The sequence below is a fragment of the Tyto alba genome, unplaced genomic scaffold (assembly GCF_018691265.1).
Source record: "Tyto alba isolate M040663 unplaced genomic scaffold, T.alba_DEE_v4.0 Super-Scaffold_40, whole genome shotgun sequence".
NCBI lineage: Eukaryota > Metazoa > Chordata > Aves > Strigiformes > Tytonidae > Tyto > Tyto alba.
Window position 1 is genome coordinate 28,622,452 of NW_024881316.1, and position 12,432 is coordinate 28,634,883.

The following is a 12,432-nucleotide window of genomic DNA, read 5'->3' on the forward strand; positions in this document are numbered from 1 at the left end:
AAAATGGATGGTGAAGAAACTTCAGACAGCATAAATCTTTTTGCTTGCCTTTTTTTCTTTTTTAAAGACTGTTGTTTAAATTTTAAAAGAGCTATTTGTCAGAATCAAGGCAGCCAGATAGGTGCAGGTGCTCTTTATTGTACCTATGTTCTCCTTCACTATGAGAGGGGAAATTCAAGCTTAAAGCATCAAAGAACAAATGAACCCAAGAAGCTGTTAGTGACTATTGATTTACTCCTTCCTTTGGGATCTTCAGTGGAATAAATGAGCCCAAATTTGCAGTCCACAACATATTAAAATCACAGCTATGACTGAAAAGAATAGTACAGAAGCTGTGCCATTTCCTTACATGACATAATTGTGTATCAAGAGCACAACAGCCGCAGACAAAGCACACAGCTATCAGCATCTCTGCAATGCAAGAATGTCCATTTAACAGCTGCAGCAATGGTAAAAATTGCACAGAGTGCCTTCTGCTAATAAGTCCCATTGATAACTCACATTTTACTGCACAAAGTATATTTGTGCTCACCTTGAGGATCATTTACTGTGCTAGATCACAATACAAGGAGCTCTGGGCTAAACTAAAACCAAACTCCAAATAATTCACTTATCTGGCCTAAGATTGCTTAAACACAGCATACACAAAACCATAAGCTTTCAGATATATTTCCTCTTTTTAACTGCATGAAATTATCTATAGCTAAACAACCCACATGTACTGCCTGAAGAACTCTATTTCAAGAAAGACTGGAAATAAAAATAAATATAAAAAATACATAAATGTAAATAAAAGCAACCCACATCAGGGTACATTGACTTCTCTGTTTCAAATCTGCATTCCTACCCCTATTTTTTTTTTTTTTTTAGGAATGCCAAATCATCTTGTATTTAATGGCTAACTTAATTTCAAGGGTAGAAGCCAAGTGTACTGTTCATACTGTGTGAACAGCTCTCTAAACCTTTATCATAACTAAGAGCCTTGCTAAGGGGGGAAGGACAGCCTTCGCATCTGTCTAAGGTTTACAGAAGTGACCCTGCAGTAACAAGAGGGACTTCTGACTTGTCTGAAGAGTTCCCATTAGCAGGGGATGGATCATCACTGCAAAATATTTATAAAGGAAATTAGAGCTGTCTGCATGTGTACACAGGGGGTGGTGGATGTCCATCAAAAGGGGTGGGTTATGTCTCCCAGCTGGAGTTGGAGAAAGAGAGAGGGTGGGTTATAATTCAAGAAAATAAACAAGCTGCTTCCCACCAGGTCATTAGTACCTTCACACTGTTTCCTCTTATGATCTTGTTAGTAACACCTGTACAGAGCATTTAACTGCTTTTCTTCCAATTAACTTTATAACTGCTAATGCATCCCAGTTGTTGATGGCTGGTTAAGTTACAAGAGATGGAAATAAACTCATAAGGGACATCAATATAGCTTCTTTCAGTATGTTTATAGTATATAAGAAGGAAGTGCAGAATAAAGTTTTCTGGTCTTGGATATTTTGCTTCTTGCGTACAGGGTATGTCAAATACAGGTTCTGGATACCAGGTAGCATGATAATGAGAATTAATTATGCCAGTGCATGATATATGAACTTTCAATTTAGTAATGAAAATGTATTTATTATTGATGCAAAGCCACAAATAAATTAACACTTAAGAAATGAAACATCACTGTCTATTGGAAAAGCTTAATACAATCAACCAACTAGCAGCATTCAGTGTTTTATTTAGAGACTGAAATTTTGTAAATGTTTTACATGTTTGAAAAATTAATCTTTCTTTAATCTTTGAAACACCTAATCTGGTTAAATACATGTCTTCTTCCAAAATTGCACTGCTGTGGAATGGCCGAATCACTTTTTTTTTTATCCTCCCTCTTGAAGGGCTCTGCAGGAGATGTTTTTATAGCCAAGTTATAAGCACTGAGAATAAAAGTTCATGGTAGAAGTACTAACACACCATCGTCAGAAGGTGATCATTGCTCCCATGTACCTTTATTTCCATGCATAGCTCTCTTCTCCAGTTTACAAATACAAAATATCAATACTGACAGAGTAAGTGATGCCACTTCAAACTCTTACACAGGGTAAGAAATGACAGTGGCACATGCAATTTTCTAGTATACAAGGCATTCCAGGGCCATACTACTTTTAAAGCTAATTGCAAATATTCCCCAAGAACCAAGCTTAGGCTGGGTCTGAAGGACAGCCAGATGAAAGGCTGGCCTGGCAGCACTGGTCCCATTGCTCCTGAGGGCTCATTTCTTTCTCTGAGGTGTAACTCCTGTGCTAACAGCATGAAAGAGGCAGGTTGTGTGTGCACTCATTAATGAGGAGCACAAGACCCCTGAACTGGCCACACCTGTACTGCTGAATGGATAAAAAAAAGTGGGGAAACCTACTACTGACTCTCTCCTTTTCACTCATCCTCACTCCCTACATCATCTGTGTTCTTCCCTAATGGTTTTGGAGGTTTTATTCTATGCTTCTTACCTTCTTTCTTCTCCCATCCCTCTCCCTAGCCCATCACTTTAGCTTTCTTTCCTTTTTATTAGGAAAAACACCCAAGTCTACACATTGCTAAATTCCTCTGCACACTGCTAAATTTAAGCAGTTGAACACATACAGACCTACAGCTTGCAATCAGGCAATTTCTATGTACTCACCTAGTGAGAATGGAGCTGGACAAGATAATATATGATGTATACATTTGGATGCAAATAACATGTTCCACACAAATTTAATGAATGTCATCATCTTAGTTTGGACTAGTTGATTCAGACATAATCAAACAAGAAAATGGTTCACCTATCTCTAATAGACTCAATGAATCAAAATCAAATTCAGCAATTCTTTTCCTCCAGAAAAATCCCCCCATGTCCCTGTTCTTTTTCTCTGAGAAGTATTTAAACACCATAAATGGGGAAAATGGAACACAGATATCATTTACTTTGCACCTGCTGGCAACTCCCAACTATATAATGGGTAGGCACAAAAATACTTACTGCAGCAGTCACACAGAAGCAATAGAAATTAGTTATTTTCATACCTGACTGTGCTTGAGTTGTACAGAAGTTATGTATGAAAAATTGATAGGCTTTCTCTTCAAAGATATTAGTTCAAAATTTTCAAAACCAAATTTTACATTAGCAAGCTCCTCCCTTCTCCTATGTCCAAAAAAAAGGCACCTTTGAAGGTGACTGTGATTTTAGATAAAGAGCTTTCTTGATATTGATTATAAAGGCATATTTCATCCTGTTTAGATAAATGGAGTTACCGCACAATTCCAGGCCACCTCTTCATGTAACACTGGCTTTGACACCCACTTGATACACTTCTGTATATCTCAAGAAGAACTTGGTCAAAAGAATCTGGATCAAATTAATATATTACAAATAAAATAAAAAAGTTAATACGCACAGGATTTTAGCACAGAAGCACACAGACTGGGCTGAGGTAATTATACCATGATTCCTTAGTCCAGTTTTCAGCAAAACTTGATGCAACTATGAAGGCCTAAGTCTGCTTGTAATCTGTTCACTAATTATAAACTTCCAAATTCTTGCTAGGTGTACTAACAGTCTTATAGTATTTCTCCCATGTTCACAGATGAAAATGGAAAAGAGATTTTAAATTTCATTTGAGCAGGTGCAGGTAACCACAAGTCACACTACAGTTTAACAGAGTTGTACAGTTCTTTGTGCAATTACCCTCACTGCAAACTCTGCCTGAAATACAAGTAATAGCAAGCCAATGAACAAACCAGTTTATTTTAATGGTAGCTAGTGGGGGAAAGGGGAATGAAGATTTAAGAGCTGCAAGCAATCATATATGTTCTATTAAGAAGATATCAAAAATAAGTTGGATTTTTCCTCCTACGTCTCTGAAATTAGTCCGTTAAATCAAACTCACAATTGCATATGCAGTCACTTTCACACAATTTATAAAATTATAAAAAGGATTTTAAAACTTATTTTAAAATAAATTGATTTTCCTGTAATAAAAGAATGTAAAACTAAATCATCACTTTCTTTTCATCCCTGTTATCATTCTCATCAATTGATTTGTTCTGGTCACAAATGTATTACTTTGTCTCCTTCTGCACAATAGCAAGACATCATTAGCGATGTTCCTTCTGTCTACTCCTTTAGTCTACTTCTCTATACTCTGAAAAATAAGAATAAAGCAAGCATTTATCTGCAGTTATGCATAAGACTTACTGCTTAGCACCTTTGTGAATCAACAGGACCAGACTGCAGACTCCAGTATTAAGCCCCTTTTCTTGCCAAAATTGTAACTTTGTAATTAATAGAGACACTTCAGAAGTTCATACAAATACGTTTATAAGCAAGACCTGATAGTAGTCTCTGCAACAGCAATAGCTCCAGAAAGTTAACAGAATATACAAAATCTTCACAATAAAGCAGGTAATTTAAATAAAACATCCAAGTTGTCACTCCATAGAAGAAAATTTCAATGACTGTAAATACCAAACAAGACTTCTCTATATTATCCAATTTGCATTTGCATTTCTCCAAATCTTATTACAACATTAATTCATTAAGAAAAAAGTTTACCTGTGTTCCTGTCAGGTAAAATACAGCAATGCTTCTGCAGTATGCCAGGCAGAACCTGTTACAACAAAGAAACAGATGTTAATATACATATATATTTTAACATCGTATGAAGAAGAGATGATGATTGCTGGAGTGTGTATCTCATCAAGGTTTTGCTCACATGCTGCATCTAAATTAGCTATCATGCAATGCAAATGTGAACCCCACTCATTAGGAACTGCACACAGAGAAGAATCTCACAAAACTAGCTGCTTACTATGTGCCTGTAAAGTTAGTTTGACACTCTCCTATAGACCACAATATTAAAAAGTTGAGCAAAAGAACATAAGACCATGATTAAACATGCTCAACATAGAAAGACAGTATATCAGCCAATGATGCTGTTCTTCCTGATTTTGCACATATGGCCCTGGGGTTATGAGATACAGCTTTTCATAAATCACTCTGATACAAATCCCAAACCTCACCACTTCCTTTCTCATACAGCCAGTTCCAGCAGACAACAAAACCCCAGAACCTTGAGTAGAAAACTCATGGGAACAGGGATAGAGAAGATTCCAAGTTTGTGGCTCACCATATCCAACATACTGAGATGCTACCAGCAGCCAGAAAGAAATGCTGCAGAAACCTTCCACCCCTCCTGGCCCTTCCTTATAGGCAGGACCTCACCCTTCTTCACAGATTTATACATTGAAGTCACCTGTTTTGGTGCAGACAACCAGTTTTGGTGCTCCTAACAGCAGTAATCTGTACTTAAAGCACCCATGACCTTATTTTAATCTGATTTTTAATTCTATAATTTGCAACCTCTACAATGCTATCAGCATCAGTAAAACTAGCTTAAAATTAATGGATTTTCCTTTGCTGTTTCTGAGAAAAAGCCAATTAAAAATCATGCTCTGAGGTGGCTTCTTTAAATTTTCTCTTGGAGGTCAACATGTGCTCTCTAAATCTGAAAATTAAAAAAAAAAAAAAAAAAAACAAAAACAAAAAAAACCCAAACACTTAATTTCTACAAACAGGAGGCCAGCATAACCACTGTCTGGAAATGCTGGGCTTCTAGCCTCCGAGAACATCCCAAGCACCACCGCAACTTGCATTAACTTTTGGAAATTCAGGAAGGAAAATACTTTAGGGAATAGAGACATTTTTATTTTTCACAAAGACTGATATTACTGTTTGGCTAAGGTTAATACTTAAGGATGAGACCACAAAAGTCAGACACATACTGTTGCTGCGGCAGCACCGTACATCCCCATCCATCCCTGCAGGACTTTTCCAAGACATGCTCCAGTAACCCCAGGGGGATGAACACCTTGGCTTCTGTGTCCTCCAGCACAACAAATTAAAGTCTTAAGAAACTTGCTGCACCATGCTTCCTCCTGAATGCACACACACAGAGTCAGGGCCACTGCAAAACTGTGCTTCTATTGCCACTATAACTTGAAGAGTCAGTCTGTGGTCAGAAAGCTGCCCCAGACAAAAAGCAATGGGCAGAACTGACAGGGAAATTGTCCGAGCAGCCAGGGATAAGGTCAGGAACGCTAAAGCCCTGATAGAATTAAATCTGGCCAGGGAAGTCAATGTCCTGGGTTTGAGTGAGTAGTGGGGCTTTTTGGTGGCAGGGGAGGGGGCTATAGGGGTGGCCCCCTGTGAGAAGCTTCTTGAAGCTCCCCCAGCTCCAAATCAGCTCCACCTCTGAACCAAAACTGAGCCAATCAGCTGTGCCTCTGCAATAACATATTTAAGAAGGGACGTGTCGACAATCAGTGGGACTTGTGAGGAGGAGTTGCGACATCTGCATGAAGACCAAGGTCAGTGGAGGAACGGAGGAAGAAAGGCGGGGGGGGAGGTGTGCCGGAGCAGAGACCCCCCTGTATCCTGTGGTGAGACGGCAGGGTGCCCCTCCCCGCATCCCGCCACCCATGAAGATCTACGGTGGAGCAGACATTGAGTTATAGCCTGTGGTTTTCGCCAGGATGATCAAGGTGCTGTGCCCGAAGAGGGCCAGGGTCTTGTTGGAAAAGGTAGCTCCGCTGTTGTAATTGAGCATGGGGAGGATTGCAGCATGTGGGGGTGTCCCACGCTGGAGTAGCTCGGGAAGGGCTGCAGCCCATGGGAGGGAATCCAGTTAAAGAAAGTTGGTGTCCTACACCAGAGCATCTAGAGAAATGCTGTGGCCCGTGGGAAGGACTCCAGTTGGAGAAAGTTGGTGACCCATGATGGAGCAGTGTGGGGAATGCTGCAGCCCATGGGAGGGACTCATGGTGGAGAAAGTTTGTGGAGGACTGTCTCCTGTGAGAGGGGGACCACAGTGGAGCAGGGGGAAGAAGTTCCAGAAGCTCCCCCCCACTGAAGATGGAAGAAGCAGCAGCACTGACTGCACATCCCACCCCTCCACCGCCCCATTCCCTGCCCCTGAGACACTGGAGGGAGGAGGTAGAGATATCGGGAGCAGAACTGAGCCCGGGAAGAAGGGAGGGATGGGGGGAAGGTGTTCTCAAGATGTGGCAATGCTTCTCACTGTCCTACTCTGTTAAGTGTTGTTAGTGTCTGTAATAAATGTATGTTCTATTTTTTCTTCCCCTAACGAGTCTGCCTTTTGCTCGTGACCATAAAGGGTGATTTTTTTCCCCATCCCAGTCCTATCTCGAACCCCAAGCCTGGTTCTCTGTCCCTTCTTATTGCCATAAGAGAAGGGAGAGAGTGGCTGCGTGGTGCTTGGCTGCCGACCAGGCTCAAACCATGACAGTCAAGGTCAAGAAGAAAAGCTTCTATAGATATGTCAGTCATAAAGGAAGGCTAGAGAAGATGTGAGTCCTCCTCCAGAAGGAAGTGGAAGACTGGTTACCTGGGACATGGAGAAGGCTGAGCTACTCAATGACTTTCACCTCAGTCTTCACCAGCAAGTGCTCCAGCCACATGACTCAAGTCACAGAATACAAAGGCGTGGACTGAGAGAATGAAGAACTGCCTATTGTAGGAGATCAGGTCTGAGACCACCTAAGGAACCTGAAGGTGCACAAGTCCATGGGACATGACGAGATGTACCTCTGGATCCTGAAGGAAGTGATGGATAAAGTGCCTAAGCACTGTCCATCATATTTGAGAAGTTGTGGCAGTACTGTGAAGTTCCCGCTGACTGGAAAAGGGGAAAGATAACCCCCATTTTTAAAAAGGGAAAAAAGAAAGACCCGTGGAATTACAGGTGAGGCAGTCTCACCTCTTTGCCTGGGAAGATCATGGACTGGATCCTCATGGAAATTATGCTAGGGCACATGGAAAATAAGGTGGTGATTGGTGACAGACAACATGGCTTCACTGAGGGCAGTGACTGGCAAAGTTGGTGGCCTTCAACAGGGTTACACCATTGATGGATAAGGGAACAGCAACTGATGTTATCTACCTGGACTTGTGCAAAGCATAACACTGTCCTGCATGACATCCTTTGTTGGAGAATGGCTCAGAGACAAGGGTCCTGTGCCTTTAGCCAGTAGATTGTAAGTCTGCATGCCTAAGTTGTGCCTTGTCATGTATTAAGAAAATCTTTGAACTAACGTTGGCGCAGGCTCTGCTCATACAAAAAGAAAAAGGGGGAATTGTTGGAGAATGGCTCAGAGACAAGGGTCCTGAGCCCACCGAGAAATTGTATGATCAGAGCCTGTTCTAGCCGCTGATGCTGGGCCTCACTAGGGTTTGCCTGCAGCTGCTCGCAGCTGCTGATACAGGAGGAATGTCAAGGACGCTTCGGCCTTGTGTACTGTGGTGTGTCGAAAACAGGTTAAGGGGAATTAGGAATAGGGGTCTGAGAAACCTAGTGTTATGGTAACGGTGGTCTGAGAAACATTGTGTTACGGTACTGTCGTGTATCGAAAACAAGTCAACAGGAATCAGAAATAGTAGCATGAGAAACTTAGTGTTATGAGAAGCTTGTGCTGTAAGCTAACTGCAAGTAGGTGGACCGTGCGAATACGACCTTTAGAGCTTAAGCCAATCAGCTAGTGACTAGTAGGCATAATAATTATCATTGTCTGTATAAATATATGTACCCTGGACCAATAAAGACACACGTGGATTGATGCTTTATCATCCACACTGAACCCGTCTCGGCGTGTCGTTCGTCCGCGGCTCCGCAATCCTTGTCTCTAAATTGGAGAGACATGGATTTGATGGATGGACCACGTGGTGGATAAGAAATTGGCTGAATGGTCGCACTCTAGTGAGTTGCAGTCAGCAGCTCAATGTCCAAGTGGAGACCGGTGTCAAGTGGCATTCCTCAGGAGTCAGTATAGGGACCAGTGCTGTTTAACATCATTGTCGTTGACTTGGACAGAAAGTGGGACTGAGTGCACCCCCAGCAAGTTTTCCGACAACACTAAACTGTGTGGTACAGTCGACGTGCTGGAGGGAAGGGATGCCATCCAGAGGGCCCTGCACAGGCTTGAGAGGTGGGCCCATACGAACCTTATGAAGTTCAACAAGGCCAAGTGCAAGGTCCTGCACATCAGTCAGGGCAATCCCAAGCACAAATACAGTCTGGGCAATGAGTGGATTGAGAGCAGCCCTGACGAGAAGGACTTGGGGTATGGGTGGATATGAGCCAGCAATGTGTGCTCGCAGCCCATAGAGCCAACTGTATCTTGGGCTACATAAAAAGAAGTGTGACCAGCAGGTCAAGGGAGGTGATTGTCCCCCTCTGCTCTGCTCTCATGAGACCCCACCTGCAGTGCTGTGTTCAGCTCTGGTGACCCCAACATAAGAAGTATATGGACCAGCTCAAGCGGGTCCAGAGAAGGTCCACAAAGAATATCAGGGTGCTGGAGCACCTCCCTTATGAGGACAGGCTGAGAAAGCTGGAGTTGTTTAGGCTGGAGAATATAATGGTCTGGGGAGACCTTATAGTGGCCTTCCAGTAACTAAAGGGAGTCTACAGGAAAGATGAGGAGGGACTCTTTATCAGGGATAGCAGTGACAGGATGAGGGGTAATGGTTTTAAACTGAAAGAGGATAGATTTAGATTAGATATTAGGAAGAAGTTCTTTACTGTGAGGGTGGTGAGACACTGGAACAGGTTGTCCAGAGAAGTTGAAGATTTTCCCTCCCTAGAAGTGTTCAAGGCCAGGTTGGATGGGTCTTTAAGCAACCTGATCTAGTGGAACCAGATGATCTTTAAGGTCCCTTCCAACCCAAACTATTCTATTAATCATGATAAGAACAGTTCACACCCCCTCGTCCCCCAATTCCTCTAAACTCCACTGAAGATACAGCATTTAAATGTAAGCTCTTACAAGAATAATTCACATATTCTAGCATAATTCTGAAGTTAAGCTTGTGGATAAAAGGGAGAACAAGCTGGGTTTAAGCAGCAGAAGTTAGTCATAGGGTAATTGAGTCAGATCCCCCAACATACATCTCAGCAGATCCCCCCAGCAGCATATCAGGAAACTGCTTTATTGAAAATACAATTTATGGTCACATTTGGGTCTTTATCACATTACTGTACATATATCTTGTAGACGTGTTTGATTTGCTAAGTGGGTTATTTTTCTTAAATTCCTTCTAGCTCACCCTTTTGCACATGCACACATGTGGACTTTTGGCCTGGAGAGGTGTAGGTCTGGAACTGACGGTGCTTCTGGAAGCTGCCAGACCTGTGCTTCTTTCCTTAGACATGACATAGGACCTCACAGCCACTCTTGAAGATCCACAAAATTTGAGGGAAGAAGGAAAATGTATGTTAGGTTCACAGCCACCTACTTCCAAGATGTGCACTGGTCTTTTATTTCATTTTGTTGCAACCCTGTTTAAACAGCTCCCACCACCCTCTATTTGACATTACAGCCCCCTGCCTACAGGAACACCCTCACCGGGAGGCAGACCAAGCTGAGGAACATTTGTGGACATCTTGTACTTCCACATTTCTGCATGCTCAGATATACCAGCTAAATATCGTCCTTTCTCATCTCTTTTTGTCTGCACAAGAACCTTTCAATAAGGAAATTGCTTTCTTAAGCAGAAATCCTTCTCCCTTGAAGTAGTCTCAAAACTAGCCTGTTTGCTTCAGGGAGGACTATTTGAGGGAACAAAGTAGGACTTGAACCAAAGTATCAGATTGCCTTACCCCATTTCACAGGCAGCAGGCAGCTTGTTTTTTTAGAAGAATCAATAGCATGAATAACAATCTTCTGAACACGACACTTGTCACTTTACAGTGTTTCTTAAATTTAAAAATAAAAAAATCCAGTAATTCTTAGGAGTACAATGTCAAACATACAAACTATAGCATTTTCCTTATGGCCATGGATATAAATAACAGCACAGTCTTATAGGCATCAAAAGCATAAAAATTAGAAGTAGAGAACAAAGAAATCCTAAAATGAACAGAGGCAGTCTTTCAAAGCAGTGTAACACAAAGACTGAATTTAAAAAAAACACTGTCTTACTCAGACATAAAGTAACATTTATTTCCTAGTGAATCTGTCACATTTTCTTCCCCACATTCATGAACCATGGAGAAGCATTATGAATTTATTATGAGCACCCAGTTAATCAAATTAGGACTGAAATTAAAAGAAGAGACAAAAAAAGCTGGTCTGGAGTAGCAAGACAATTTCAATGGGAAAAAAAAAAAAAAAAGCTCTAGAATGTAATTTTTCCTTCCTGGTAGACTGGATACAGATAAGAGAATAGTCATACTGAAAATCTCAAGCTGGAAAAACATTTATTTGTCCCTTCCTTTTGCTCTCTTAAGTGTTAAGTACGCAAACAGCATGGCAGAGGCTAAAACAATGCTTCCTTCTCTCCAGCCCCTTAACATGTTTACCCTGTACAAAGCCAGTTTCTGGCTGGTAGGAGTTTGATATCAACCTCCCACTTATCTACAGTATACAGATTTTTACACTGTACCCATCTCCATGGTATCCAAGAGCCTCTTCACACTGCTTTCCTCCCACTTTCTCCCCACTGTTTCTCTCCTCCCTCGGGAAAATGACAGGAGAATTCCTCAGCAAAACTGTCACCTTTCCCTCTACATGTCTCTCCTTTCCCCTTCTGCTTTCCTTTCATTCATTTGCATGCTGTAATCCCCATTTTATTCCTTAAAATGCCTTATGTTTCAGAGCTTTTTCTTTCATTTCACATATAATCCCTAGATTAAATTTTTTAAAAAAACTTTTGGTGGTTTGAAACTTTACCTACACAGGCAATTTAAGTAAGAATATTCACCCAAATCAGACCTGGAGTGATTTCTACTGTAAAAATAAAAACATGGGAGCAACTGGAGGGATTCACATGCAGGGAAAAAAAAAACCCACAGAGATAATAGAATATGATTTTAGAACATTCTTCATTTTCCTCAGCAAAAGACAAACAGGTTTCAATTATATTAGCTTATGATTTAACCTTCAGTTGTTTTATAAACTCTCAGCTGGGAGCTAAGGCATTGCAATACTAAATTAAAACTGGACACAGATGCAGAAGCAGAATAAATAATACAGGAGGTAATATGTCCTTAACATGAAGATGCTTCCCTAACAGTAGGCAGATTAGCTCTGGTACGCTGTATACGGTTAGGCAGTCACGTGTAGCAGGACCATAGTCTTTGCTCATGGTACCAAGTTGAAAGCTCCCTCAAATTCAGTGAAAAATTCTAATTGGTGGTAGTGGACATTGATCAGGACCTACTAAAATTTCTTTTCACTACAGCTTGATGTGCTTAGAGATATATAAATATATAGCTGTCATAACTAGTGTTTAAATTTTAACTTGTAGCTATATGTAATATAGGTATGCAGAAAGCTTCTCAGAGCAGCACAGGGTAGTTACATAGCTGTTTACAGTTTTGTAAAGCTCATATT

The 12,432-nt window shown here is 41.2% G+C and overlaps 1 protein-coding gene across 4 annotated transcripts in view; it reads right to left on the reverse strand.

Annotated features, from left to right (window-relative positions):
• Nucleotides 1-12,432, reverse strand: part of DLGAP2 (DLG associated protein 2) — a 477,131-nt gene that overhangs the window by 388,773 nt on the left and 75,926 nt on the right. For 3 of the 4 annotated variants that reach the window (XM_042803361.1, XM_042803360.1, XM_042803362.1), the window contains exon 2: nucleotides 4,577-4,631. In XM_042803361.1, the coding sequence (XP_042659295.1) occupies nucleotides 4,577-4,631 (55 nt within the window). Of the gene's footprint in view, nucleotides 1-4,576; nucleotides 4,632-10,144; nucleotides 10,194-12,432 lie in introns of those variants that run through there. The other variant, XM_033009915.2, reaches the window with a different exon arrangement.